This window comes from Nycticebus coucang, chromosome 9 (assembly GCF_027406575.1).
Source record: "Nycticebus coucang isolate mNycCou1 chromosome 9, mNycCou1.pri, whole genome shotgun sequence".
Lineage (NCBI taxonomy): Eukaryota > Metazoa > Chordata > Mammalia > Primates > Lorisidae > Nycticebus > Nycticebus coucang.
In genome coordinates this window covers 93,117,665-93,144,095 of record NC_069788.1, presented here as the reverse complement: position 1 = coordinate 93,144,095, position 26,431 = coordinate 93,117,665, and the positions used below count along the sequence as shown (strand labels likewise).

General features: G+C 49.9%; 1 protein-coding gene across 5 annotated transcripts; it reads right to left on the bottom strand.

The window, feature by feature from the left end:
• Positions 1 to 1,823: 1,823 nt before the first annotated feature.
• GPR68 (G protein-coupled receptor 68) lies at positions 1,824 to 26,431 on the bottom strand. Of its 5 annotated transcripts, none has more exons than XR_008382424.1 (2): positions 6,813 to 17,142; positions 1,824 to 2,226 (listed from the first exon to the last, which is right to left on the bottom strand). XR_008382424.1 is itself a non-coding variant. In XM_053602326.1 (2 exons), the coding sequence occupies exon 2, from the start codon at positions 8,439 to 8,441 to the stop codon at positions 7,314 to 7,316; it is 1,128 nt and encodes a 375-aa protein (XP_053458301.1). In that variant the 5' UTR covers positions 8,442 to 14,646; positions 25,969 to 26,431; the 3' UTR covers positions 4,376 to 7,313. The 5 variants fall into 5 exon arrangements, 4 of the variants coding, with proteins under 4 accessions (XP_053458301.1, XP_053458297.1, XP_053458298.1 ...); XM_053602326.1 differs by lacking the exon at positions 1,824 to 2,226 and adding an exon at positions 25,969 to 26,431 and having other exon boundaries at positions 4,376 to 14,646; XM_053602322.1 differs by lacking the exon at positions 1,824 to 2,226 and adding an exon at positions 25,969 to 26,431 and having other exon boundaries at positions 4,376 to 8,539.

The window sequence follows — 26,431 nt, the reverse complement described above, 5'->3', positions numbered from 1 at the left end:
TTGATAGCAGCCCCAAAGTGCAAAAGTAGTGATGCTGGCAATTCTGACATGCTAAAGACAAGATGTAAAGTGCTTCCTTTAAGTGAGACTGTGAAAGTTCTTGACTTAAGGAAAGACCAAAAAAAAAAAAAAAAAAATCCTATGCCAAGGTTGCTAAGGTCTATGGCAGGCGTCCTCAAACTTTTTCGACAGGGGGCCAATTCACTGTCCCTCAGACCGTTGGAGGGCCGGACTATAGTTTAAAAAAAAAAAAACTATGAACAAATTCCTATGCACACTGCACATATCTTATTTTGAATTAAAAAACGAAACGGGAACAAATACAATTCACACCGCTTCATGTGGCCCGAGGGCCGCAGTTTGAGGACGCCTGATCTATGGTAAGAATGAATCTTCTGTGAAGTTATGAAGGGGGGAAGAAATTCATGCCATTTTGCTGTTACCCTCAAACTGCAAAGGGTATGGCCACGGTATGTAATAAGTGCTTAGTAAAGATGGAAAAGCCATCACATTTGTGGGTGAAAGACATGAATAGAAATACATCCCCATTGATGGCAATCAAGTTTGGTACCATTCGACAGTTCAGGCATCCTTTGGGGGCCTTGGAACATATTCCTGTGGATAAGAGGGGACCATTGTAATTAAGAACTGGTAAAATGAACAAATGTGGGATGGATATTTATGAAGCTTGGGAAAAGTTTACTCACTACTACCACCAAAATACTGACACCTTTTAAATTCTTCCTTTTTCAAGCAGCATTTTCTTTACTAAGACAAGAGATCCCCTGCAGAACCTTACGTTGGTCACCATACCTGCCTCTCACCTCCCTTTACCCTGATGCGTCTTCCCCCTCCTCCCCTCTGCTTCCCCACCCTGGAGCTGGACGCTTCCGCAGGGCAGCCATACCGTGCCTGGGTCACAGAGCCCTCCTGAGTGACTCTAGCCAGCTTGCTGTTTTCTTTACAAGCTTCCTCTGCGCATTGCCCAACAAAATTAGAAACTGAGTCACTGCCTATTGTCCCAGTACAATGTCTTGTGCTAGTGCACTGCTGAGTGACTCACCCAGGCGGGGACGGTCCGTCTTCCCAGCTGGGGCCCCAAGTGTTTATTGGGCCCGCTTGGTTTTATTCATTTCCTTAATCATGTCTAGTCTGATTCTATAAGGGGCAACAGCTGTGAAGAATGGAACACATGGTGTGGAAATAAACTTTTGTACACTCAGCAATGAAGTTTATAATATGGTCCAGGGCTAACTTCCGGTTCTCCCTACACGAAGCAGCTGGGGTGGGGTCTCTGTCTAGATCTCCCCTATCATCCTGGGGGGAGTTCCCACCTGCAGGGGTTGTGCTTGTGCGGGTGTGCTGCATGCTGGCAGGGCTGATGCTCCCATGGTCATAGAACTCAGTCCTCCATCTGCAGCTTCTCACAGCTCAGGGAAGCCACCTCAGCTCTGAGTCTTGATGGCTAGGTCTCTTACAATGACAGTTTTTGTCCCTGATTTGTGACTGCAGAGTTCCATGTAGTCGGGGCCTCTGAAAAGAGAAAAACCTCACTATGGCAAAGCTCCTAACATTTTTCTGACTCATATTTTGGGGGAAGACACTAATGGGCCTTTGGTTTTATAAGAGTAACAGCAGGATTTTATTCTGGCATGGAGAAGTCAGAGGCATAATCATGTAATAGATTATCTTCACCGTGAGCATAATCATGTAATAGATTATCTTCACCTCCTTTGGGAAGGAGGCTTTCAACTAGGCTGAGCCCAGAGAAGGCTAAGAATAGGGGTCCTAGACTTGGTAGAGCATCCAAAGACCCCCTGTAAGGAGAGGCAGGCCTGTGGCCCTACAGCAGGGGCCAAGGTGCAAGGGCAGGACCAGTTTTGATGCTTGTCCAGTATGATTCCAACTCACACCTTTAGTATAAAGTTTTGCTCCACTTTGCTCTTTTGTTCTAGCCTTGACTGCTTTGGGGGAAGATCCATGTCCATGTCTAGGTTGATACAGTGGTCATAGTGCAGCCTGGAGAGACTGGTCATAAGGGCATAAAAGGTGACCTGCAGAGAGTGGTAGGGTGGGCCATGGGTGGCCTGGTGTTGACTAGAATGGATCTTCAGGACACTGGCACATCCCTGGGCATTTTCAGCAACACTGTGGGGGGCAACTCCTTTGGCTCAAGGAGTAAGGCGCTGGCCCCATATACCAGAGGTGGTGGGTTCAGACCCAGCCCTGGACAAAAAAAAAAAAATGAGTTAACACTGTGGGGAGGGTATCCTGGTAAGCAGGACGCAGGATGCTCTGTGAATAATCCAGGGGAGGCTGGACACCTTGACACGTTGAGACAGCAGAGGCCACATAGACCCTGCTAGAGGGGGTACACAGAGGCAAGTTAGCCAGCTAAGGGAAACAGGGGTCCTTAACTCCAGGAGGTCCTCTGGTCAAATGCTGCTGAGCTGGGAAAGACATTCCTCTGAGGTCACTGCTTGCTTCTCATTGCATGGGCCTTGCAAACCACCAGCCCCAACTTCATCCAGCCCACTGCATTCTGCCCATCACATGTGGCTTCTACTGGCTCCACAGTGAAGTCTAACTCTCAGATGAAAAGAAACAACCCACTGCTGTCTAGGTGAGGTGGAGAGGATGTGGCTTACCAGTAATTCACATAAACTCAATAATATGTCAGCAACATAATGTGCTTGCCAGAAGAAAAGAAGCAAAATGGTCCCTTTTTCCTTGAACCAACTTAATCTCACTTCAGATCTGGACATCACATTTGAAGAAGTAGATTTTATTCACATGGCCCATGGGGAAAGTGGTTCTATTTTGGCTAACTGGGAGCTAAGAATTTCTACCCTGAAATGACTTATCTTGAGTTGTGAGTTAGCTGGCATTGGTGGTATTTGTATAGAGACCGGACTATTGTTTTTGAAGGAGATAGAGGTAATACTTCATGGACAGGGAACTGGATAGCATGACTTCGCTGGTACATCCAAGCACTGATAGCTAATGTCTAACCTAGTGATGTTCTTCTGATAGTTGTTGAATTAAAGCAAATGGGATTAAAAATCTCATCATTTCCCCCAAAGCTGTTGGTACCACTTTGACAGCATGATGAATGCCATTTGTCTTGGTTCATTTTCTGTTTCAGAAATATAAGAGAATACCACAGACTGGGTAATTTATAAAGAAGAGAAGTTTATTTGACTTACAGTTCTGGAGATTGGGTAGTCCAAGAACATGGCACCAGCATCTAGTAAGAGTTATCTCATGGCAGAAAGAAAGGCAAGCAAGCTTGCAAGACAGAAAATAAAGGGGCTGAACTCTCACAATAACAGACGCACTTTCATGTTAATGGCATCAATCCATTCATGAAGGCCAAGCCCTCATGACCTGATCACCTCTTAAAAGTCCCACCTCTCAAAATAGTTACAAATTTCAACCTAAGTTTTGGATTCAAATCACAGCCCCATCAAAGACCACTGTCTTGCCAGATGAATTCCAGGAATGGAGGAGGCTTTAGGATCACCAGCTGCAAGAAGCAGGTTTTTTAGAAAAGCATTGAGTCAAAGTAAGAGTGTGGCTCTCTTCTGGTTGTACTAGCCAAAAGAAAACAGCAGATAGGGACATATTGCATGTTGAAATTTTCTCCCACTCTTATCTGGCCAAACCACAGACCAGTCTGTGTAAACAGGAAGATAAGCCCTCATCTTACTAAGCAACACTGGTGAAAAAGAAAAGAATCTTAACAGCTTCTGTCACCTTCAGTCCAAACCGGGTGGACTTTTTCTTCCACTCATTCTCTCTGTAGAGAAAAGAGTCTTAATCCCCAATAGTGTCTTTACTTAGTGTGTTTGGATGAAGGATCTACTGTTCTGGAACACTCCAGCACTCCAGGAGTCTGACCTAGAGAGGGATTAAGTGACCACCATCAAATTTACACTTTAATAAAACGAATTAATCCTTAGTGATAAACATGGCATCTACCACTGTTGAGAAGATGCTCCATCCTAAAGAGCTTGGTCAACAAATGTAGGCCTCTCTTAAATGCCCACCAACCCAGGAATGGATTAACAAACTGTGGTATATGTACACCATGGAATACTATTCAGCTCTTAAAAAAAATGGAGACTTTACATCCTTCGTATTAACCTGGATGGAAGTGGAAGACATTATTCTTAGTAAAGCATCACAAGAATGGAGAAGCAGGAATCCTATGTACTCAATTTTGATATGAGGACAATTAATGACAATTAAGGCCATGGGGGGGAGGAAAAGCAGAGAGAGGGAAGGAGGGAGAGGAGTGGGGCCTTGGTGTGTGCCACACCTTCTGGGGGCAAGACATGATTGCAAGAGGGACTTGACCTAACAAATGCAATCAGTGTAATCTGGTTTATGTACCCTCAATGAATCCCCAACAATAAAAAAAAAAAAATCTGAAAAAAAAAAATGTAGGCCTCTCTAAACAAAACTCAACCACTAAGGACAGCCCCTGGAGACAATTACAATAAGCCTGTCTACTTTGGGAATCTTCTAGTCTAGTTAGAAGAGGATGGTCTGGCTGAGCCCCCCATTGCCGTGAGAGCAGGTACTCAACAGGTACAAGGGGTCATGTGGCCAAGGACAGAGGAAATGATAAGTCTCCAGACCATGAAACTGGGCTCTGTCCTCAAAAGGGAGGAGGCCAGTGAAGGCCCAGAGTAGACTTTCAACAACACCATGCTGAGGATCTGAGTGATACTCCATGAATCTCAATAGGAAGGTGAGAAGACCCTCCTTTGCTGGCAGGCTCCATCCTTCTGGGCCACTGCTTAGTGATTAAGTGCAAATCTCCCAATTGCTCTGCTTGTGTTTTTGCTGAGAAGGTCAATTTCTGGACCTTCCTCACTCCTTTGGGTATTTCAAGGGCCCTCTAGATTCCCCCCCGGTTTTGGAAGACATTCCTCCCCCATGAGGACGACAGAATACTCCTGCTATGGCTGGTTACTTTGCTTTATTTGCAGACTTAAGTTTGCTACATAAATCCATTGCACAGTCAACACACGCAGACTTGACATAAAAGAGAAGACAATACAAAAATACAATTCTTGATAGTAAATAGTACTGCCCTCAGCTCATCCCAGTCCCTGCCAATGGAAACACCAGTGTTTAAGGTCAAAATAGAGGGAAATACGGTAGAATGAGGAGGTATGGAGGGTTTAACCAATCCCATTGACCCAGTGAGATTCTGGGCTGGGATTGGGTGGGCTTCTTGACTGTGTAGCTATTTCTGGAACCTTCAAATCTGGTCACTTCCTCCTCCAGGAAGAGGAAGGGGACCTCCCCAGGTCATTGGAGGCCTTCCAGAAGTATCTGGGTAGGGGATGCCTAAAGTCAAGTATAGCCATGGAACCACAGTAACCATGCCTCCCTGGGGCACATCCAGTTTGAGCTACCTGCCTCTGGGCACCCCTGATGGAAGGGTTAAGAAACACAGGGTAAATCAACCTCTTGTAGATTGAAGACAAGGGAAGGGAAATTGAGGAAGTGGTTCTGCCTGGTCCCCTTTGGAAGAGTCCAGAAATGTTCCCTTGGTGCCAATTTCTACTTCTGGCCTATGGTTCCTCCACAGGGCTAAGCCCACTTAGCCTCTTGGTGCTGAGGAACTTGAATCTCAGGCCTTCAAGGGCATGCCCTGGGAGCTGAGAGCAGCCCCAGCCATCTGACCAGAAAGTCTGCAGGCCTGGCACTTCTGTAGAGGTGGGTGGGTCTGTTCTTGGCCTCAGAACCAGATGGGCATCAGAATCAGACATCAGAACAGTGGTTATGCCTGTGACGTCTTGCCAAGTCCCTTGTGTTTGAACAAAAGGAAGAGGATGAAGGACCCCATAGCCCCTCCCTGCCACTCTCCAGAGACCTTATTAGGGGATGGTGCTGGCAGCAAGAAGCTTTGCTGAAAAACTGAACAGGAGAAACCTGTGTGTGTGTGTGTGTTGGGGAGTGGGAAGGATACTTCAACATGGTCAGGCACAAAATTGCAGGAGACATAAGGCTTTACCCAGCCTTCCCGAACTAAACAAAAGGTGGTCCACGCACTACATGTCACTCTCTGGGTGGGTGAGGTGGGACATCTGAAAGCAGAGCAGACATGGAAATCAGAGGCCACCTCTGTTCTCCTTGTCATAGGAGCTATTGAAACCAAAGAAGAACTTAACCCCCCGCCTTTGGCTAAGAGCTACCAGAGAGTGTGTCTCTGTTGTGTTTGTTCTGTTGTATCTGAGACCTCAGGGAATATGTTGTGTTCCTCCCTGAGACAGCCAGACACTCCATAATGCGTGTGGCAGGGGGACAGTGCAGAGGGGATGGGGTACTGCTGGTCACAGGGCCCTAGCCTCAGGGTTTTGGCACACAGCTGTCATGGAGATTGTGGCATTTTAGCCATGAACACACACCCTCTCCCCTCCTTCCACCCGCACAGGCTTCCAGGTCTGGCCCTTCTGAGCAGATGGAAACAGAAATCTGATTAGGAGGAATCTGTGTAGGGCAGTTGCTTATAGACACACTGGCTTCAGGTCCACGTCCTGACACGTGAGCTTCAGCGCTGACTTTCTAAAGGATCACAGACATCTTCCCAGGCAGCCCAGCAAACCCTGGGGAGCCCTGGGGTTTGTTTTCCATCAGTCTTCAGGTGGGGAATCTGCTCAAGCCCTCTGCAAAACTGCAAGGTGGCTGGAGCTAGAGTCTTCCTCTGCCCATCACACCCTCTCTGGCCTTGTCCCCACTCCCAGAGACCCAAACGGCCCCACCTCCCTTCTCCCCATCCAACCTTCCCTTCCCACCTTATGTAGGGTAGATTCCAGTGTTAATGGTGACAGCACAGCTTCTTGTAGCACATCGTCAGGTAAAGCACTTGGACAGGTGGTATCTGTGACGATGATGACGATGGCACTGGTGGGGGGACACCCAGATGCCCACCTCACCTCCTGATCCCCCACGCTATCCCCTCCCACTCCACAGCCCCCTCCCTTGCTGCCCTTGAAAACCTCCTGGAACCTCAGTCTTCCTCCTCCTAGGAGCCTCAGCCTGGGCACATCCCAGCCCGCAGCAGAGCCTACCCTGAGCCCAGGGGTTTATCTCCCCTCCACAGACGCACTGGGCTCAGCAAGAAGAACAGGTTTCCAAGAGCTGGGGAGGCCTCACTGAGGCCTGGGCCCATGATTCCCTCCCGCACAAAGAGGCACCTGTGGGGATGAAGCAGCGCAGCTGACCAGCAAGCTCAGGGTTCTGGGCCAGCACCTGCAGGCTCAGTCCTCCCCTGGCCCTGGAGTGAGGGATCCAGGCTAGGCGGAGACACCTGTGAGGGACACCCCTCCTGCAGGCGAGCTAGAGGGCTGGAAGGCTGTGTGGAGCTTAGTTAACAGCTCGGGCTCATCGCCCTGGGCCCCGCTCTTGCCCGAGGCTTCAGGTGCGCCCAGTGGACAGGCCTCTCGGGCCTGGCCCATCCTGGAGCAGGTGAGGAAGGCTAGGCAGGCCCCACGGAGGCGCGCCAGGTCCCTGTGGGTGGTCTCGCTGACGAAGCAGTACAGCACGGGGTCAGCCACACAGTTGAAGCTAGTGAGCAGCAGGGAGAAGTGGTAGGCGTTGAAGATGCCCTTGGCGAAGTCGCAGGTGGACTCCCAGAGGCTGCGCACCAGCAGCAGCACGTGGTAGGGCAGGAAGCAGGCCAGGAAGATGACCACGGTGCTGAGCACCAGCCGCTGGATCTGGTCCTTGCGGCTCTTCTGGGTGCCATGGCTCCGGCGCACGGCCCGCAGGATGCCCTGGTAGGATGCCAGCAGCAGGCAGATGGGGAAGAGGAAGCCCACCAGGAAGCGGTAGTAGTTGATGCTGCGCTGCCATGCCTGTATGGGGTAGTGCTCGAAGCAGACACGGTGCTGGTTCCCGTCCTTGACGACCTCCTTGTGCATGAGGAAGTAGACGCTGGCCAGCAGCTCCTTAGCCCAGATGACCGTGCTGACAGCCACAGCCGCCTTCAGGGTCCGGAACTGGTGGAAGCGGAAGGGGTGGGCCACGGCCAGGTAGCGGTCGATGGAGATGCAGCACAGGAAGCCCACACTGATGTAGATGTTCTCGTAGAGGAGGATGCCACACACCTGGCAGGACAGGTCCCCATATGACCAGTTGTCGTGCTGCAGCACATACTGCAGCCAGAAGGGGAGCGAGCAGATGTAGAAGAGGTCGGCCACCGTCAGGTTGCACAGGTACACACCCAGCTCGTTGCGGGCCTTGATCTGCAGGTAGCCGAAGTAGAGGGACAGGCAGTTGGCTGGGAAACCCACCACCAGCACTGTGACGTAGACCACTGGGGCCAGCGTCTGGTGGATGGTGTGGTCAATGGTGCAGTTCAGCGAATCGTTGTCTGCAGTGCTGTTCCCCATCTTTGGGCCAGACAGGGCCTCAGGCCTCATGGGCTCCAGGACTAAGCCAGTCTCTCTCCACTGCCATCCTGTCTGGAGGTGGTTCGGGCCCTACCAAGGCCTGGGCGTCACTGGTGGGGGATAAGCCCCTGAAATCCAAAGGCAGGAAAGCCTTAGAACAATAGTAGCCAACATCTACATAGCACCTACTCTGTGCCAGACACTGTTCTAAATCCTTTACTTACTTAACACATTGCTGACTGGTACAAGTTTCTGCATAAAATTGCCAGTCAATATATGTTAAAATGTTAGTGATTCTATATTATAAGCAGCTGAGAGATGAGGAAAGTATAAAATAGGCTGAATTGGGGACAACTGGGAGAAATGAGTCAGGAACAGCTGCTATGTTAATACCTTGTTATTAGGTATTAAACAAGGTATTAATTATTAAAATTGCCAGAATTTTACGCAGAAACTATATTACTGGGTCACTTGTGACCAGTCCACAATGTGTTAATTTAGGAGAAGATATAGTGGCCAAATAATTCCAACTCAACTAGAATATCTGAGTGGGTTGGATATCCTCAATGGGATTTATATCTCCTCATCCCCCTGCCTGGCTCCCCTTATTCATCCTCTGTCCCTTATATATTTTCTGGGTCCCTCAATGCTGCCATAAGGCCATGGGTTCATACGAGCAATAAGCCCATCCTGAGCCCAGTGCTTCAGGGAAGGCTCAAGGTAAAGATCAGTTCTACACAAGACAGCAAAGGCACCAGCCACCCTGGTCTACGGCAGCGGGCCTCATCCGCATTCACTCTACTTGAATGGATGAATTCGTCTGTTAACACTGAAGCCACAGCTGCTCCTGGGGGTCCCTTCCAGGCAGCATCGTCCACATCCTTCTGTGCTCTGCAAGGAAGCAAAGCCCAGCTTACCGGGCACTCCCTGGGTTCCCGGGTGCCCATTCACAAGCCTGACCTCTCCACTCCTTCCTGAACCTTGTAAAAGGCTCTGTCCTAGGCCCCAAGTGATGTGCAGGCTGTGTGAGTCACTTACCTTGTCTGAGCCTCCGTTTCCTCACCTATAACATGGAAATAAAACATACCTGCCCTGGGAGGTCAGTATCTGGGCCACATGGACAGATGGATGTGAAAAATGCATGGAGGGAAGTAAAAAAACCGTAATCCATTCGAATTAGTGAAAAGTTCCTGTTGTCGAGAATTTAACAGAGAAGACTCCAGATATACAAACAACTTACGCAAGAGAGAATAAAATGTTTCGTTGTAAGCCTATCTTATAAATTAATATATCAAAATGAAAAGCCGGGGCCCCTCTATTGATTTAACACTTCTCTCTCAGATGAAAAACCTCACTGTATTGCAATCAGTACTTTTCAACCCTTTTTCATTATCACTACGTTAAGGAACCTTTTGACACATTTTTTTCCCCGAACCACTCCTTCCTCACCCCTGATGGTTGGTATCTCAAATCTACTGCTTTTGTACCATAGTCCTTTGGAGGGTCAGAAATCACTGTAGTATCTAAAAATTTTTCACCCCACCCCAGGCAGAACCGATTTTCACCCCTGTTGAAAATGCATAGTCTACGTAGTTGCGAATTCTGAGCGTGTGTGATCTGAATGAAGCCGTTTCCCAGGATCCTCAGATCAACCCTGCGCTGTGCTCGCTCTTGACCAGACTCAAGTCGGGACTCTGGGACTTGGAAGTCCCTTCAGAGTCTGTGACAACATTTCATCAGGTTGCTGGCCATGGCCTCTTCCTCTGTAGCCTCCCTCCTGCCTCTGCCTTGCCCAGTGGCTCCCAGAGCCAGGGAAGCTGGCACGGTGTGTTGGGCAGGGGCTTGGTCCCGGTCCTTGGTCCCGGTCCTGGGGTTCATGGAAGAGAAATTTGTAGGAGTTTCTCTGAAATCACACACTCAATGTAAATATATACATCTGTGCATTTGTCCTAGGAAAAGGGACCATAGCTTTCATAAGTGCCTCTGAAATGGACAAGAGATGGGTCTGGGCCAAAGCTGCTCCCTTCTCTTACCCAGACACCAACTTCCTGTACCCCCTCCATAGCCCCCTCCTACCAGTGACATCCCCACACCAAGCTCTCTTCCTCAAGTCCTCCAGTCCCCACTCTCCTCTCCCCCCTCAGCTCTGTCTCCTCCCCGTCCCCACTCTAGCTCTCCCACTCTGGCCTTCATCACATGGCAGCCACGGCAATCATTGTAAAATGCAAACCAGGCCCTCTTCGTCCTTGCTTTAAACCCTCCAAGACAATTCCTTATCACACATAGAATAAAAATCCAAACACCTCACCAGGCCTACAAGGCCCAGCGTGATCTGGCTCCAGCTCCCCCTGCCCTGCCTTCCACCACAACATACCACCCACCCTGGCCAGCTTTCCCTGCCTCAGTCACCCAACCTTGATCCTGCCGTAGGCCTTTGCATCAGCTGTCACCTCTTCTTAAAGTTCTTCTCCCTGCCCTTCACCCTACCCCACCCCAGCACAGAACCGGCTCCTTTTCTGCCAGATCTCAGCTTAAATGGCACCTCCTGGAAAGGCCTTCCCTGCCCATCCCACATCATCTTATGTGATTGCTCTTCAGAGCTCCATTCAGTATCTGATATTTTTCTCGTTTATTTCTTTGCCTGCTCATTGATGGTCTGTCTCCTCCACTACAATGTAAAGTCCACTGGGGCACTGGCCTTCACCACCTGTTTGCTGCTGTCTCCTCAGAAGCTTGCACAGTGCCTGGCACACAGTAGGCCCTCAATGAATACTTCTTGAATGAATAGGTGAGTGGCACTTCCCATTTTCCAGATGAGGACGCTGAGGTTCAAAAGGGGAAATGTCTTCCTCTAAGCCAGCCCACGGAGGCAAGCCTCGGCACTGCTGTGCACCCCACCTCCCTGCCACCTGCAGTTCCCCACCTGGGACTCACTTCCCAACTCCCAGTTCCCAGAAAACATGGACTCCTGTTCAGTGTCACCTTCCCTGTCCTCTCCGGGCACCGGTCTAGAATCTCAGTGATGGTTGTTCTTCCAATTATTCTTTATGGTGGTAAAATGTACATACTATAAAATTTACCATTTTAACCATTTTTTTTTTTTGGTAGAGACAGAGTCTCACTTTACCACCCTTGGTAGAGTGCCGTGGCGTCACACGGCTCACAGCAACCTCCAGCTCTTGGGCTTTCGCGATTCTCCTGCCTCAGCCTCCCGAGTAGCTGGGACTACAGGTGCCCGCCACAACGCCCGGCTATTTTTTGGTTGCAGTTTGGCTGGGGCTGGGTTTGAACCCGCCACCCTCGGTATATGGGGCCGGCGCCCTACTCACTGAGCCATAGGCGCCGCCCCATTTTAACCATTTTTAAGTGTACAGTTGGGTGGCATTAAATACATTCACACTGTTGTGCAACTATCACCACCATCCATCTCCAGGACTCTTCATCTTGCACAACTGAAAATTTATGCCCATTAAATAATAATTCCCCAGTCCCTAGCAACCACCATGTTACTTTCTGTCTCTGTGAATCTCACTACTTCATATAAATGGAATCATACGGTTCTTGTCCTTTCGTGTCTGGCTTAGTTCACTGAGTATAATGTCTTCAAGGGTCATCTATGTTATAGCATGCGTCAGAATTTCCTGCCTTTTAAGTGCTGAATAATATTCTGTTATATGCATATAGAGAATGTTACATTCTATTCTGTTTTGTTTGTCCATTAGTCAATTGATGTTTGGATTGTTTGCACCTTTTGTTGTTGTAAATAATGCTGTTATCTATGACACGGAAGTGCAAAGATCCATTCAAGTTCCCACTTTCAATTCTTTGGGGTAAATATCCAGAATTGGAATTGTTAGATCACATGGCAATCCTATTTTTAATTTTTTGAGGAACCACCATACCGTTTTCCATAGTGGCTGCAACCCCTGTACATTTCCACCAGCAGTGCACAAGGATGTTTTCAGTTTTGTTCATTTTTTGATGGTGAGGAGGAGGGGAGCAGGAACAACTGAGGGCTGTGACCTCAAAACTCTGTGCACAGCCCAGTGAGTCATAATTCGGCCCCACTCGCCCTCCTCTTGCCTGCTCTCCTGTCCCTGAATTCCAAGCCCACACATGTGGGGCCAAAGGGTCCACCAGCTTATACACGAGGAGGTCCCCAGCAGCACGGGTCCCCAGCTGAGCCCTGGGGGCACCTATCCAAGACCATTCATATTTCAGAATTACTTTGGTTTTCTGAAATCCACAGAAAAGCTACCCCCATTCATATGAACCAGCCCCCTCAGAGCAGGGCAAATGAATCCATCACGAAAACACAACCCATCGGGTCTTGGAAATGCATTGACAGTCACGGGGCCTACAACCCGTTGTTTACCAGTGGTGGGTGTATACATGTGGAGTAGGGTGGAGTGACAGTTTGGAGCTTCCTCTTTCTGAGGCCAGCAGTAACCTAATTCTGTGACAACCTAAGTCAGAAATATTTGACCTTGCAGAACAAAGAACAGACATTTACTACATTTAGACTAAGCATTGCTTACATTCATCGTGGAGCAAAAAGAGGTATTCTGGAGCAGTGGTTCTTGAACCTAGGTGCATGAGAATCCCCAGGAGAATTTGAGACAAATTGCTGACCCCACCCACCGTCTTCAGAGTTTCGGATTCATGGGATCCTAGGTGGGGCTCTAGAATTTACATTTCACAAAGCTCCCAGGCCATAGGTGTGTCATTGGCCCATGAGCCACACTCTGAGTAGCAAGGTACTAGGAAAGTCTGGAAGACCTAGGGTTCAGCTCCTGAGCATGCATCCTACCCAGGCCTCCAAGGCACAGGAGCAGAGGCAGCCAGAGGGGAACTTAAGACCCAGCAGAGCCTCGTGGGCAGAACCAGGACACAAACAACCCTTGGGTGAGCTCCAGACTGATTCAGGCTCTTAAGAAATGGTGACTGAACCTGTCCAAATACTGACAGCTTTTATTTATAAAATATTTTACAGTTGACAGAGCTTTTTAATTCTGTCCTCTTGTCCAATCTTCAAAATAGCCCTGTTATTGCCCCCATTTTAGAGACAAGGAAACAGATCCAGCGAGATAAATCAGCTTGCCCAACAGCCCAGTACCTGCAGCTTTCCCTGGACAAGTATCTGGGGACAATGTTCACAAAAACAGGAGATACGTGGGGGACTCAGAGATAAATAAGAAATGGCTCCCACCCTCAGAAGACCCCCAACCACATAAGATAGGCATGCTGCACGCACAAGTTACCACCACACGAGGCAAGGTTCAAAATGTGTGTGTGGGTATCTCTCCCACGCACAGTAAAAGGTGGTTCACTGCTTTTACTCTACCTGTACTCTCTGTGGGATGGAGACTCCTCCATGGTTTCAACCCCATTTACACTCTGATGACTCCCCATACTTCTCCCATGCTGCAAGTTGACATAACCACCTTCACCTCACCTCTCCGTGAAGCCCCTCCTGGGGCCATCATTTTCTTCGCTAATTGTTCTTGGAGGAGGCATTACCCCTGCCCAATCACTCATGCCTGGAAGCTGGCCTTCAGCTTCCTCCCTCAGCCTCATCCACTGCACTTGTTAATTTACCAAGATCCATAACTCCTAAGTATTTTTTTTTTTGAGACAGAGTCTCACTATGTGGCCCTCTGTAGAGTGCTGTGCCATCACAGCTCACAGAAACTCAAACTCTTGGGCTTAAGCAATTCTTTTACCTCAGCCTTACAAGTAGCTGGGACTACAGGCACCTGCCACAATGCCTGGCTATTTTTTCGTTGTAGTTGTCATTGTTGCTTTTAGCAGGCCCAGGCCAGGTTTGAACCCGCCAGCCCCGGTGTATGTGGCTGGAGCCCTAACCACTGAGCTTCAGGCACCGAGCCACTCCCAAGTATTCTTCACATCCATCTCTTTCCTCTTAGATCTCTCACTAGCATCCTAGATCAGCTTGGTCAAGACTTTCTTCCCAGAGTCAGCACAAAAGCCTCCTACTGGGCTTCCGATCTTCCCCTCACCACCCTCAAAGTCACCTTCTAAACACAAATTTAAGTCACACCGTGCTACAAAGTCACACCGTGCTAAGTCTTACCGTGTGGCTGTCCATCCATCCACCCAAGTATTCATTCATACCGCAAATACTCACCAAGCATCTACTACATGGAAGGCTATGTAGAAGGCAGAGGGCACCACGCTAGACACTGGCCCCTAGTGTCAAATAGCTCTTCATTATCTGGAGGGAGGGGAGAAGAGAAGTGAACCCAGCTCAGGAGCGGAGCGCAGGCTTTCTTCCGTGAGAGTTCATAGGAAGGGACCTAACCCAGCGGGGAAGGGGCTTTATGAGCAGGGACAGTTACAATAAGACCAGGAGAAGAAGGAAGTGCTGCCTAAGCAGAGGGGAGTTTCTGCTTGTGGAAAATGTGTACAACAGGCCAAATGCAAGAGGAGGAGAATGGGCACCTTTGGGGAGCTGGTAGTACCTTGGCATGACCAGATGCAGGTATGAGGTTGACATGGCCAGAGAGGAGACCCAAGAAGCTGTAGGAACTAAGAACTAATTATGAGAGAGATTAGAACCAGCCAGGGACAAACCTGAGATGTTCCTCGGTGCCTAGTCCTTAAGGGCTCTGAACAATTGTTTGTTGGATGGATGGATGGATGGATGGATTGATGAGTAAGAGGGAGATGAATAGCTAGATGAGTGAATGGGTAGACAGGGTTGGTGAATGGGTGGGGGCAGGAGAGTGGGTGGGTGGGTGGATGGATAGATACATGGGTGGGAAGTTTTGAGGCTGGGTGTTGGGATAGTGGGGATGTCCCCACATGGAAACTACGCCTTGCTAGAAGTGTCCATTCTGTGCCTCGTCTCCTTTGAAACCTTGCTCCTCGATAAATCAAAGAACACGGGGGATGCAAAAGTGTTCTGTAAATAAAAACACGGATGCGTGGAAGAATCAAGCCACATCTGTCAAGAGCCCTCCACTTGCCAGGCAGGTTTCCACACAGTCATTCTCTCTTTCAACATCACTGTCCTCAGCCCCAAATTTACAGTTGAAAAACTGAGGCTTGGAGAGATATACCATCCTGCTCTAAACTGCACACTGGGATGTGGTGGGCCAGGTTTTGAACTCAGACTGGCCCACACCTTCCTCGAGGCCATGCTCTCTATTTATCACAATCGTCCCTGAACAATAACCCTCGGTCCCTGAGCTCAGCTAAGGTCCAGAACTCACTGATGCCATTGCAAGAGTCACCAGGCTTACCATATCTTTAACACCCATTGAGGAAAACTCGCCCCAAGTCTGTGGGTTCTCAGGGTGGAGGGTTCTAGGGAAAAGAATTAAGAAATTCTTAATGAAGAATTAAGAAATTGAGGAAAAACTACACACAGAGTGACTCAACACATAAAAGCAAATCTTTAGACAAATGCTCATCAGCATAGAGCCCTCCAAGGACCTTAATGACCAAGAGCAATTAAGCCTCCAACAGGAAGGAAAGGCCTCTTTGACGTAAGCTAGGAGTCTCTTGCACGTTCTAAGTCAGAAGGTGGAGGTGTCTAAATGCTGGATTTCAGCCTGAACATAAACAGTAATCTAACTCGTCACCCTGCTCTTCTGTGTGGCACGCACAGACGGTTAGTCACGGTGCCCAGGGCTGCCCCTGGGAGCCCCAAGACCACAGAGCAGGGGAATGTCCTGTGGGTCCAGTTTCCCATCTCTTTAGCTGGCCAAACCTCTACACGCCCTAAACCAGGCAATCTTATTTCCTGACAGTGTTTCATTTCCCCCTGAGGAAATCAGGCTGCATTATTCCTTAGTCCCCATCTTTCCCCCAAATAGCAGCCTCACAGACAACAGAGTCTCATCTGTAACACCCTTGCAACTGTTTCCAAGTTCAGTCCCATCTGGGCTCACAAGGTCCCTGTGCATCAGGTGGGGCTGGCATTGCTAAGTCATATTACAGGAACCCAGAGAAGCTAAACCAGTTGTTCAAGCTCACACCGTTAAGTCTGGAAGCAGGGGAGGTCTGAATCCAGAACTCCAGCATCCAGGCACCAACGTGCTGCCTTTGAGCTTTTTTGACCGCAGCAAGAAACACGCTTTACATCGCGACCCTGAACACACAGACTCACACACAGACGCATGCATCTGTAAAAAGGAACAAACTTCCCCAAAACAATACTTACCCTGCTACTTGCCACGTACCCTGATATTTTCTATTCTATTTTGTTTTTTTTTTTTTAAATGCAGGTCATGAACTACTAAATTGATTTCCCGACCCATGAATGGGTCATACACATGACAGGCAGTTTGGAAATAGCCGGATGGAGCCCCACCGCCTTCGCTGCTGGGTTCTCCTGAGCCTCCGTCCTCAGCAAGGCCGTGTGGTCTCTGCAGCCAGGTAGGGGCAGGAGCCACTGTTCCGGGAATCAGGCCAAGGTGTCCTCTGAGAGGGTATCTGGCACTAGTCCTCTCTGACTCGGCTGCAGCAAACCTCAAACAGCCTGGCTTCCTGCAGCAGCTGGGCAACCAGGCCCCCAGCTCTCCCTCCAGCGATTTCCCGCAGACCCAACCTCCCAGCTGTAGCTAGAAAATCCCCAGCCCAAGGCTGCCCATTCCTGCGCTGAGGCAGAATCATGTGAACTCCAATCTGGTGTCAGGCTGGGCGGTTGCTGAGGAACCGCTCGCCAGCCAGAGGCGGCAGTGGCAGCGGCAGTGGCAGTGGGGGAGCTGCTCCCTCCACGCATCCTCCCTGCTTTCCAGAGTCAGCCAGCCGCCCCGGGAAGGGGGATGTTAGAGCTGGAATGAAAGGCAGGGCCCTCAGGAACTAGGGCGGGTGGTTTTCAGGAGGAAGGGGGTGTGCTCATTCTCGCCTGCAGGGTATAAGGAGAGACAGACGGGCTACTGAACCCCTGTCCCTGAGCCCTGAAGGCCCCCACCCAGAACACACCCTGGTCAGTGCTTTAGTGTGGACACTGGCAACAGCAGGAAAACAGGAAAGGACAGACAGAAGCTGCCAACATCTGGGTCAGTGGGTCTCAACCCTGGCCGTGTGCATGAGAAAATACCTGGGGTGTGTTAAACACCAATGCCCAGGTCCTACCCAGACTAATTAAATGGTGCTTTCTGGAAGTGAGGTGCTATATGGATGTTTTTCAAAGCTCCATGGATGGTTGTAAAGTGCAGCAAAGATGGGAACCACCCATGTGGTGAAGACAAGTGGGATCACGCCCTGCAGACCACAGAGCCAGGGCAGCAGAGTGGAGCCTCTGAGCATTGGTGTTTTAATCCGTGTGGCCCACAGCAGGGGTGTCACATGGGCTTCAGCCTCTTGGGGTCTTCTGGCTCTCAGGAGCACTTACTAAACTACCTCCCTCTTATCCTCCCAGCACAGGGGCCCAAAAGGATCCCCAGAGGTTACCTAGCTAAGATTCCTCACTTTACAGATGGCATGGGCCACCACCGGACAGCTCCATGGTGAGAAAGCCCTGACTGCTGACTTCAGCTGCTGTGCGATTTTGCTTTAGCCACCTCCCTCCAAGGTAGTCCCCTTGGAAGCTGCTCACAGGCAGAATACTGTGCTGGAGCCAGGTAGCCCACAGACTCCATGCATGGGGCTCAATGGAGCTGCAAGCTCATCCAGGTGACCTGTGGGACCTATCTCCAGAAAGTCCTCTGTTGGGAAACTATGTTTGTGGGGGTCCAAGAAAAGCCCACTTCAGTGCATTCTGGGGAAGCAAATGCTGCCACAGAGCGGGCCTTTTAAAAACTGTCTCCTGGGGCGGGGGGGCGGGGAGGGGGGAACTACCTCCTGTGTCAGTTGCTTCTTGTAAGCCTTAAGTCACAGGCAAATGGCTGCAACTTTTAATAGTTCGACAGTTTGCATTTAGATGCTGTTTCTAAGTTGTAGAGGTGCAGATGGTTTCCCTGATGTCATATGGAAGGACTGGAGGGTCAGTACAGAGTCAGCTGAGCAGCGTCTACCTCTCAGGACACACCGTACCAGAGGGAGCATCTCTGGCCCTCTCTACGGGGCAGTCCAGCCTAATAGGACATGCACAAACAGACGGCCTGTACCATCACTCTCTGCCCCCACGGGAACCACTGATGACACTGTGTTCCTCCTTCCCCCAGCACTTCCAGGGACCAGCAAGCTGTGCCAGGCAGCCCAGCCCCTTTGCTGGCAGTATGTCCCACACCTCACCTGGAGCAGGGACCCTTCTTCCTTCCTCACTGGATCTTAGGGAAGCAGAATAAAGCATGAAGCTTACTTCAGTTTTGCTCAAATTGGATGAGCCCATGTGCTCACTCGGTAAGGGAAAAAATAGCCCATTGTTCTATGTTGTCACTGGAATTTTGTCGTTAACCTAAATAGGAAGGACTGCAGGTAGTGGTAACATCAAGCAGAGACCCCATAACCTCCACTCACTCTGTACACTTCTCCAAGTAAACCTACAACTAAGTGAAAGTGGTTTTGTAATAGAAACTCAGCCCCAAGAACAGCCCCAGGGCTCTCCTCTCACTCAGGCTTTTGCCCTTCAGCCTAGAGTGGCAGAATCTTAGTAGCAGCCACTGACCAGAGGTGAAAATGCCTGAATGCCTGAGCCCTGTGGGATGCTCCCGCCCCCTGGGGCTCCTCCCATCCTGGCCCCTACTCTGGGCCAGGCCTGCCACTTGCATTCATTCCGCTCCCCGCCCCCCAACGCCAACTGCAGGTAGGAAGCACCATAGATTCCCACAGGGATGGCGGCCTCAGAATGCTGGGCTGAGCTCTGGACATCCCTGTTGTGCCCCCAACATAAGCTTCTCCTCCAGTCATCTCTGGAAGCTGCTGTGAGGACAAAGGGCCCAAGACCATGAGGCCTTCAGGAACCCCCAGTCTCACAGAGACATAGGCAGCCTAGCAATCAGCATAGAGAGGACTCCAAGGTCTTCCCTGAGCTGGTGGCACCATGCAAGGCCTCTAGCACGTGGCACATCAGGGACAGTGTGGGATAGAGGCTGACAGCAGAGGCTCTAAGCCAGACTATGGAGGTCAAGTCCCCATGCTGCCCCTTTCTGGCTATGTGACCTTGATAATCACATGCCTTGCTGCCCAAGGGACTCCTCTGAGAATCAAAGGAGATGAGGAGCAGCAAGTACCTGGCGTAAGTAGGTCCTTGAAGTGTTAGTGTGGATGCGACGGTGATGGTGCTCGTGGTGGTGATGATAATAAAGCTGATGGTGATGCAGCACCCATCCTCAGGCTAGAAAGTCCTGCCCACCCTCTGATCCACCCAAGATGGGGCAGAGGATGAGCAGGACACCGTGGTGAGACTCCATTATGGAGCACCACCTTATTCTCCATAGGGAATTGGAGGTTACACAAAGTACTCTACTGATTTGAGGCTAGTCAGGGTAGAGGCCTTAGAGGTTCCCCAAGGGCTTTGACAAATATAAGAGGTGCCTGTAATTAGCCATCTGCAGCTTGACTTCAGAGACTTTTACTGACATGTGTCTTGAAGGCTGTCCTGGTCTTCCACTTAAGTGTACAATGACATCCAAGGAGGCAATGCAAAGGTCACCTGGGCACCTGGCAATGCTGCATTGTTGCAGGTTCAAGGGCGACCAGGTTTGAGTTAAGGAGGCTCTGCAGGAAGCTTCAACGACCAAGAGGAGGGAAAGCAGAGAATTCAACAAAGTGTTTGGCACCAAGGCCCTTGTGGAGTTAGAAAAGAGCTTGGAGCAACTGAGTACCAATAGTGATCATTACCATTTCCTGAGCATGTACTTGGAACCAGGTACTGTGCTGAGCACCTTCCAAATACCTTTTGGTTTTATTTTTCATTTTTTCCAGAGACAAGTCTCACTGCGTTGTCCAGGCTGGAGTACAGTGGCTATTCACAGGCGCTGTGATGGTGCACTGCAGCCTGCACTCCTGGGCTCAAGCAGTCTTCCTGCCTCAGCCTCTCAAGTAGTTGGGGCTACAGGCCTGTATCATCACCAAATAACTTGTTTTAATCCTCATGTCAACCCTATGTAGCAGGGATTCTCCTTGTTTTTTTTTTTTTTATAAATAAGACAAATGAGACTCAAAGGCTACAACCCAGTAAACAGTAGAGCTCTGATATGAACCTAGGGTCCTCTGACTCCAAAGACAGGGTCTTGGCTGTATTAGCACCCTGTTGCTACTGCAGCAAAGTGCCACAAATGGAGTGGCTGGAAACAACATAAATTTTTTTCTTTTCTTTTTTTTTTTTTTTTGAGATAGAGTCTCACTATGTTTGCCCTGGTGGAGTGCTGTAGCATCACAGCTCAGAGCAACCTCAAGCTCCTGGGCTTAAGCAATTCTCCTGCCTCAGCCTCCCAAGTAGCTGGGACTTCGGGCACCCACCACAACCACAGCTGTTTTTTGTTGTTATTGTTGTTTGGCAGGCCCAGGCCGGGTTCAAACCCAGCAGCCTCAGTGTATGTGGCCAGCACCCTAGCCGCTGAGCTATAGGCACCAAGCCTAAATTTCTTATTTCACAGTTTGGAAGGTCAAAATTCTGACGGGGTCTTAATGGGCTAAAATCGAACTGTCTGCAAGGCTGCAGCTTGAGGGGGAAATCCCTTTCCCTTTCCTTGCTTTTTCCAGATTCTGGAGGCTCCCAGCATTCCTTGGCTTATGACGCCCTTCTGTCTTCAAAGCCAGCAGGGGTGGATTGAGTCGTTCTCACACTGCATCACTCTAACCTTTGTTCCCATCATCACATCTCCTCGGATCTGACTCTCCCACCTCCCACCTCCATTTCTAACTCATTTATGCCTCACGTTCCATTATTGGAATGATAGTGCTGTGCGATTTATTTATATCTTACTGCTCGAGGTCATCACCAACGTCTGATTTTTTACACATGTCTATCTCTTGAGGGTACATGTTATCACATGGTGCACAGAGTTAGTCACTGCTGCAGAAAGTCATGCAAAAAATTCAATAATTTCAACCTCAGGCATAAATGGGTTAAGGACCCTTGTGATAACATTGGATAATGTCCTTACTTTAAGGTCAGCTGATCAGCAACCTTGATTCCACTTGCTACCTTAATCCCCCTTTGGCACCTAAGGATACACAGTCACAGGTTATAGAGATTAGGAATTGGGCATCTTTTGGGAGGGGATTATTCTGCCTCCCACGCCCATCTTGCTATACTTAAACTCCATACAGCAGCACTTCCCAAGTGTCAGTGTGCACAGGAATCTCGTTAAAGTGCAGCTGCTTCCGGTTCAGCAGGTCTGCAGTGGGGCCAGTTTCTGCACGTCTAACAAGTGCCCAGGTCCATGACCTCTTGCGTGTCACAGCAATTAGTATGGTGTTATACAAGTGGTTTGGACAAAATAAATACTTGATACCTGAAAGAAGGGGGTGTGAGGATGAAAAAAAGGCAGAAAAGCAAGAGAAAGGGAAGGATGGAAGGAAGGATGAAGGAAAGATAATCTGGACAATGCCCTCCACCCCTACTTCAAAGGAGAGAGAAAAGGCAATAAAACCAAAGCCACAAGAACCAACCAGTCATGAGTTATGAGGGGAGTTGAGTTGGAGCCTCTGGTAGGGGTGGGCTTCGAGCTGGGCCCTAGGTTATAGGACAGATGGTCAAAGCGTGCAGTGAGAGAGGAGGTCCCTGTACATTGTTGGCACACCCTGTACTATGAGGCCCAACTTGTGGCTAACCCTCTTCCCAGCCTCTGTTCCCCATCCCAAATGTCCCTTGTCCACAACCCCCATACTTTTCTCCCCTTTCCTCAGGGAAGTTTTTTCTCATGTTTCTCAGGTGAGCCTTGGGACTCCTCAGCAATCTGTTAAATGCAGATTCCCAGGCCCTGCCCTAGACTCACTACATAGGAGACACTTAGGAATGAGATCCAAAAGGCCTTGGTCTTAAGGTGAGGCCAGGATATGTCATCACTGTGCTGCAAGAGAGCTGGGACCAGCGGTCCTCACATGGAAAGAAAGTGGCTGGTGAGTTCCCAACAGAGAATGGGTGCTGAGCAAGGAAGCACAGGAGGTCCCTGAGCTTTGTGTGAGGCACTGTGCTTTCCACAGGCTGCCTTGATCATTATCACAGCAATCTACAGAGTAAACATAACTAATTTTATCCCAGCTTCACCACTGAAGAGAACTTAGGGTTGTCCAAGACCATGGTCACAGTTAGCAAGTGGAAGCACTGGGCTTCAAGTCAAGGTCTGAAGTATTGTATTTTAATAATTGTTGTATTTTAATAATTGCCAGAGTAATGCATGTGAATTTGTATGACTTGTGAATGCCCTTTTGGTCAGAAAGCTGTGTTGGGAAGGAGAAGTTGGGTCTGTTTTATTCTCCCCTTGGGAAAATAAACACCAAAAAACATGTCAAACATTCAAATGAATAAATGAATCTAAATTCCATTTCTTCCTGCAGCCCACCTGGAAGGCCCATGTGGCTGAAATTGAAGTGAGAAACTAACCACCTGGGGAGACAGGCAACAGGAAGGGTTGTCAGGATTCTCAGGGTGTGGGCAGGTGGCTGAGGGTGGGGACAAATTACAAAGGAAGCGCGATGTTGAGAGAGGGACTTTCAGCCAGCAGAGTTTGTGGTCTGAGAGGGTCTGAGCTGCTGGCACATCCTTCCTGTTTGAGGCCCACAGCACAGACTGCAGGCCTGGAGGTTGCCATGGCAACCCCTGGGCCTGCCACCCCCCATCCGCCTCCAGAGTGCTCCAACCCATCAATTAATAGCCTAATAATGTATGACAACAGTCACTCCAAATACCCAGGCAGCAGCCCTCTTGAAAAACAAACAGACTTCTCCAGGGAATGAGATCTGCTGAGATGCTCATTACACTCAACCCCAGGCCACCTGCTAAAATCTATTTTGCTAAATCCAAATTGCTCTCTCCATGGCTTCTTTCTGTCTTGTTTTAAAGGCATGGGTTGACAGAGTTGAAACCTCATAGGTTCTAAGAAAAAGATGCTGGATAGGCTACCAACAGGTTGCTTCCTTAGTCCTAAATCAGGCCCAAAGACTCTGATCAAAACAGACTGTGCTTGTCATGGAAACCCATATCTCTGCTGGTCCTCTCCAGGGAGAAACACTTCATGCTTTGCAAAAAATTAATTGATCCATCACCATGGCACCCAGGGAAAAAACGTATAAGAAAGCAAAAGAGAAGACTTCCAAATTGTGATATATCTAAGATGGTTGCAAACTGTTTGATGGTCTTCTCATTGAGAGGTAGGGGTCTAAGTCCCTTCCATTTGAGTCTAGGTAGACTCTATGACTACCTACCCAATAAAATACCATGGAAGCAACACTATCCAGAGCTGAAGAGACTGGCAGTTCTCATTTCCCATTTCTTAAGATAGTTGTTCTTGAAACCTAAGTGCCATACTGTGAGGAAGCTCAAGCAGCCTTATAGCAAGGCCCACTGTAGGAGGAACCAAGACCCTGGCCAACAGCCTTTGTTGAGCCTCTAGCTGACAGCCAGGATCAACTCGCCTGCCATATACAAGTATGTGATCTTGGAAGAGGATCCTCCAGCTCCAATTGGGCCATCTCAACTGAGGCTGTGAAGAGCAAGGGTAAGCCATCCCCAGTAAGCTCTGCCCCAATTACAGATCTGTGAGCAAAATAAATTAGTGTTATTTTAAGTTAATATCTTTTAATGTGGTTTGTTACACAGCAACAGATAACTAGAACATAAATATGATTTCCCCCCAAATCACTTTAGAGCCTTTCATGTGTTGGGTTCATATACAGTGTAATGGGTTCATATACAGTGCAATTTAAAACTGCACACAAACTTTACAGCCACCCTGTATATGATTTGATTTTAATTTAAAACTGCACACAAACTTTACAGCCACCCTTTATATGATTATTTGATTTTAATTTTCGTAACAATTCTGTGAGGCAGGCAATATTACCTCTGCTTTCCCAGTGAGATACTAAGGCTCAGAAAGTTAAAATATCTTCTTTGAGGCCAGTCAGCTGGGAAGAATGATACAGGAATTCTGATATTCATGTTCACACCATCATCATCCTTATCGCGGCTGACACTGACACCGAGAGCTCAATCCTTCCAGAGTCCTCCATCAGCCAAGCCCTCTGTAAGGCCCACCCCCTTGAACACCACCAACCTCTGGACCTCTCCACACTTGTAGTTGTTGCCTTGACCCTGTTTTCCATTCTTTGTTTCCTATTAGGCGAGTCTTCTCTCCTTACAGTGCGCACTCTGCCCCAAAGAGTGCAACATGACCATCATGACAAGAATACTCAGAGCCAACATGTAGGGGGTACTGCTTTCAGGGGAAGAGCTTTACTTGCATGATCTTATAACTGAAAGCTCTATTGTTATGCCCATTTCACAGAAGAGGAAACTGAGGCTTAAAAAGAGGTGATTTCCTCGTGCAATAGTTCTAAAACAGGTTAGAGCTGGGATTTGGACCCCTCGGCCGTCTGGTTCTGGAACTGGGCTCTCAAGTGAAATTACTCCTCTCCACACAGTCTCTAGCATCTATTGTCCAGCCCCACTTCCACTGTTAAGCTTGGGAATTCTTCTCCGTCTCTCTTTTGGATGCTCACCTGTGTGGGTGCGGGTGTGAGTGTGGGTGGGGTGAGGGCAGATAGCTCTCAAATTTGTGTCGTTTCAAACCATTCTCACATCCTTTTCCTCCTCTTGCCCCTCTGTGAGGTGGCTAACATTCTTTATCTTGGTTTTACAGACGCCCAGTCACCGCAAGCACCCTGCCCCAAGCCACACAGCCTCCGGCTCCAAGGCAGGCTCTCTTCTCTGCCAGCCGCTAAATCTCAGAGCCCTCTGCTGCCCGTGCCGTCCCGCCACCACCAGCGCAGTCACCGTTCTCCAGCTGGAGGACTAGCATTGTTTCATAATGCGGCTGTCTCCGTCAGACCATTTGACTGCCAGAGTGGGGGGCCTACAGCCGGCGACCCCACCCACCTCCCCAGGGGCAGAGGGGCCTGTCTGGGTCTCAGTCCCTGGGCATGACCAACTCTCAGTCGCCGGGCGGGGTGGGGTGAGGGGACGGGGACACAGATTTGATGAAAGGAAAACAAACACCCAAACGCAATCTTTGGGTCGCCTGTGCCCCGAGCTCTGGGAATGAAGGGTTAGCTCTAGTCTTACACCTTTTTGGGTATGGGAGTAATCACCAGGTGGCTACCAAGCCAGCCTAGGGGGCGGCTGCTAAACCAGGCTGCGACCACAGGTGGAGACGTCTAGCCGAGCCGGGAGAGGGACGGGGACGCGCCAGCGCTCGCGAGCAGACCCTGGGCGGTCCTGGCTGCAGCCACGACCAGCCCAGCCGCGCCGGTAGGGACGCGCGCACGAGCTCCGGCTCCGGCTCCCGCACTCACCCCGCCCCCGCTCCCGCTCCCGCACACGCCTCCTCTCCCGAGCGCGCGCCCGCGGAGCCGCGGCGGGAAGGCGCAGAGCTGGCTGCCAGAGCCGGGCCGGCCGCACACGGTTTCCCCAGCCTCGCGTGCGTAGGACGCATAACCGTGGCAAGAGGAAGGGGCTTGGCCTGCGGGGCACACGTACCTGCGGGCGCCAGTTTGGGGTGCCAACCGCGTGGCCCTGCGTGATATCCGCGTCCCCTTCTGTTCCGATACATGTGGCTTTTGGGGGTGGCCTGGGGACGTCCGCGGGGCTCTTCCAACTCCGGAACTCGGGGCCGCGTTATTCCCTAATTTCCCACCCACCCCCGTCGGACACACCCAGCCCTGCCCGTTCACTGACCACAGGCGCCTCCCAGGAAGGGCCTCGGTGGCTGAGTGGAGCCCACGCGCTTGTCCTAGAGGTACCGCACCCTTCCCCCATCCCTCCCCCATCTTGTCCCGGGACGGGCTCTGGAGCATTGTCAGGGCTCATAGTGGGCCTGGCTATAAAAGGACAAGGCTCCTTCTCCATCCACATCCACTCCCAGGGGCCCTGACTATCTGCAGCCTCTCTCCACAACCTCAAATTGAGAACCTGGGAGAAGAGTCCATGAGTGGCCTTTCTG

Bases quoted from the DNA above. Each gene is read 5' to 3' on its own strand.
- GPR68 (XM_053602326.1), bottom strand. From the start codon at position 8,441: ATGAGGCCTGAGGCCCTGTCTGGCCCAAAGATGGGGAACAGCACTGCA.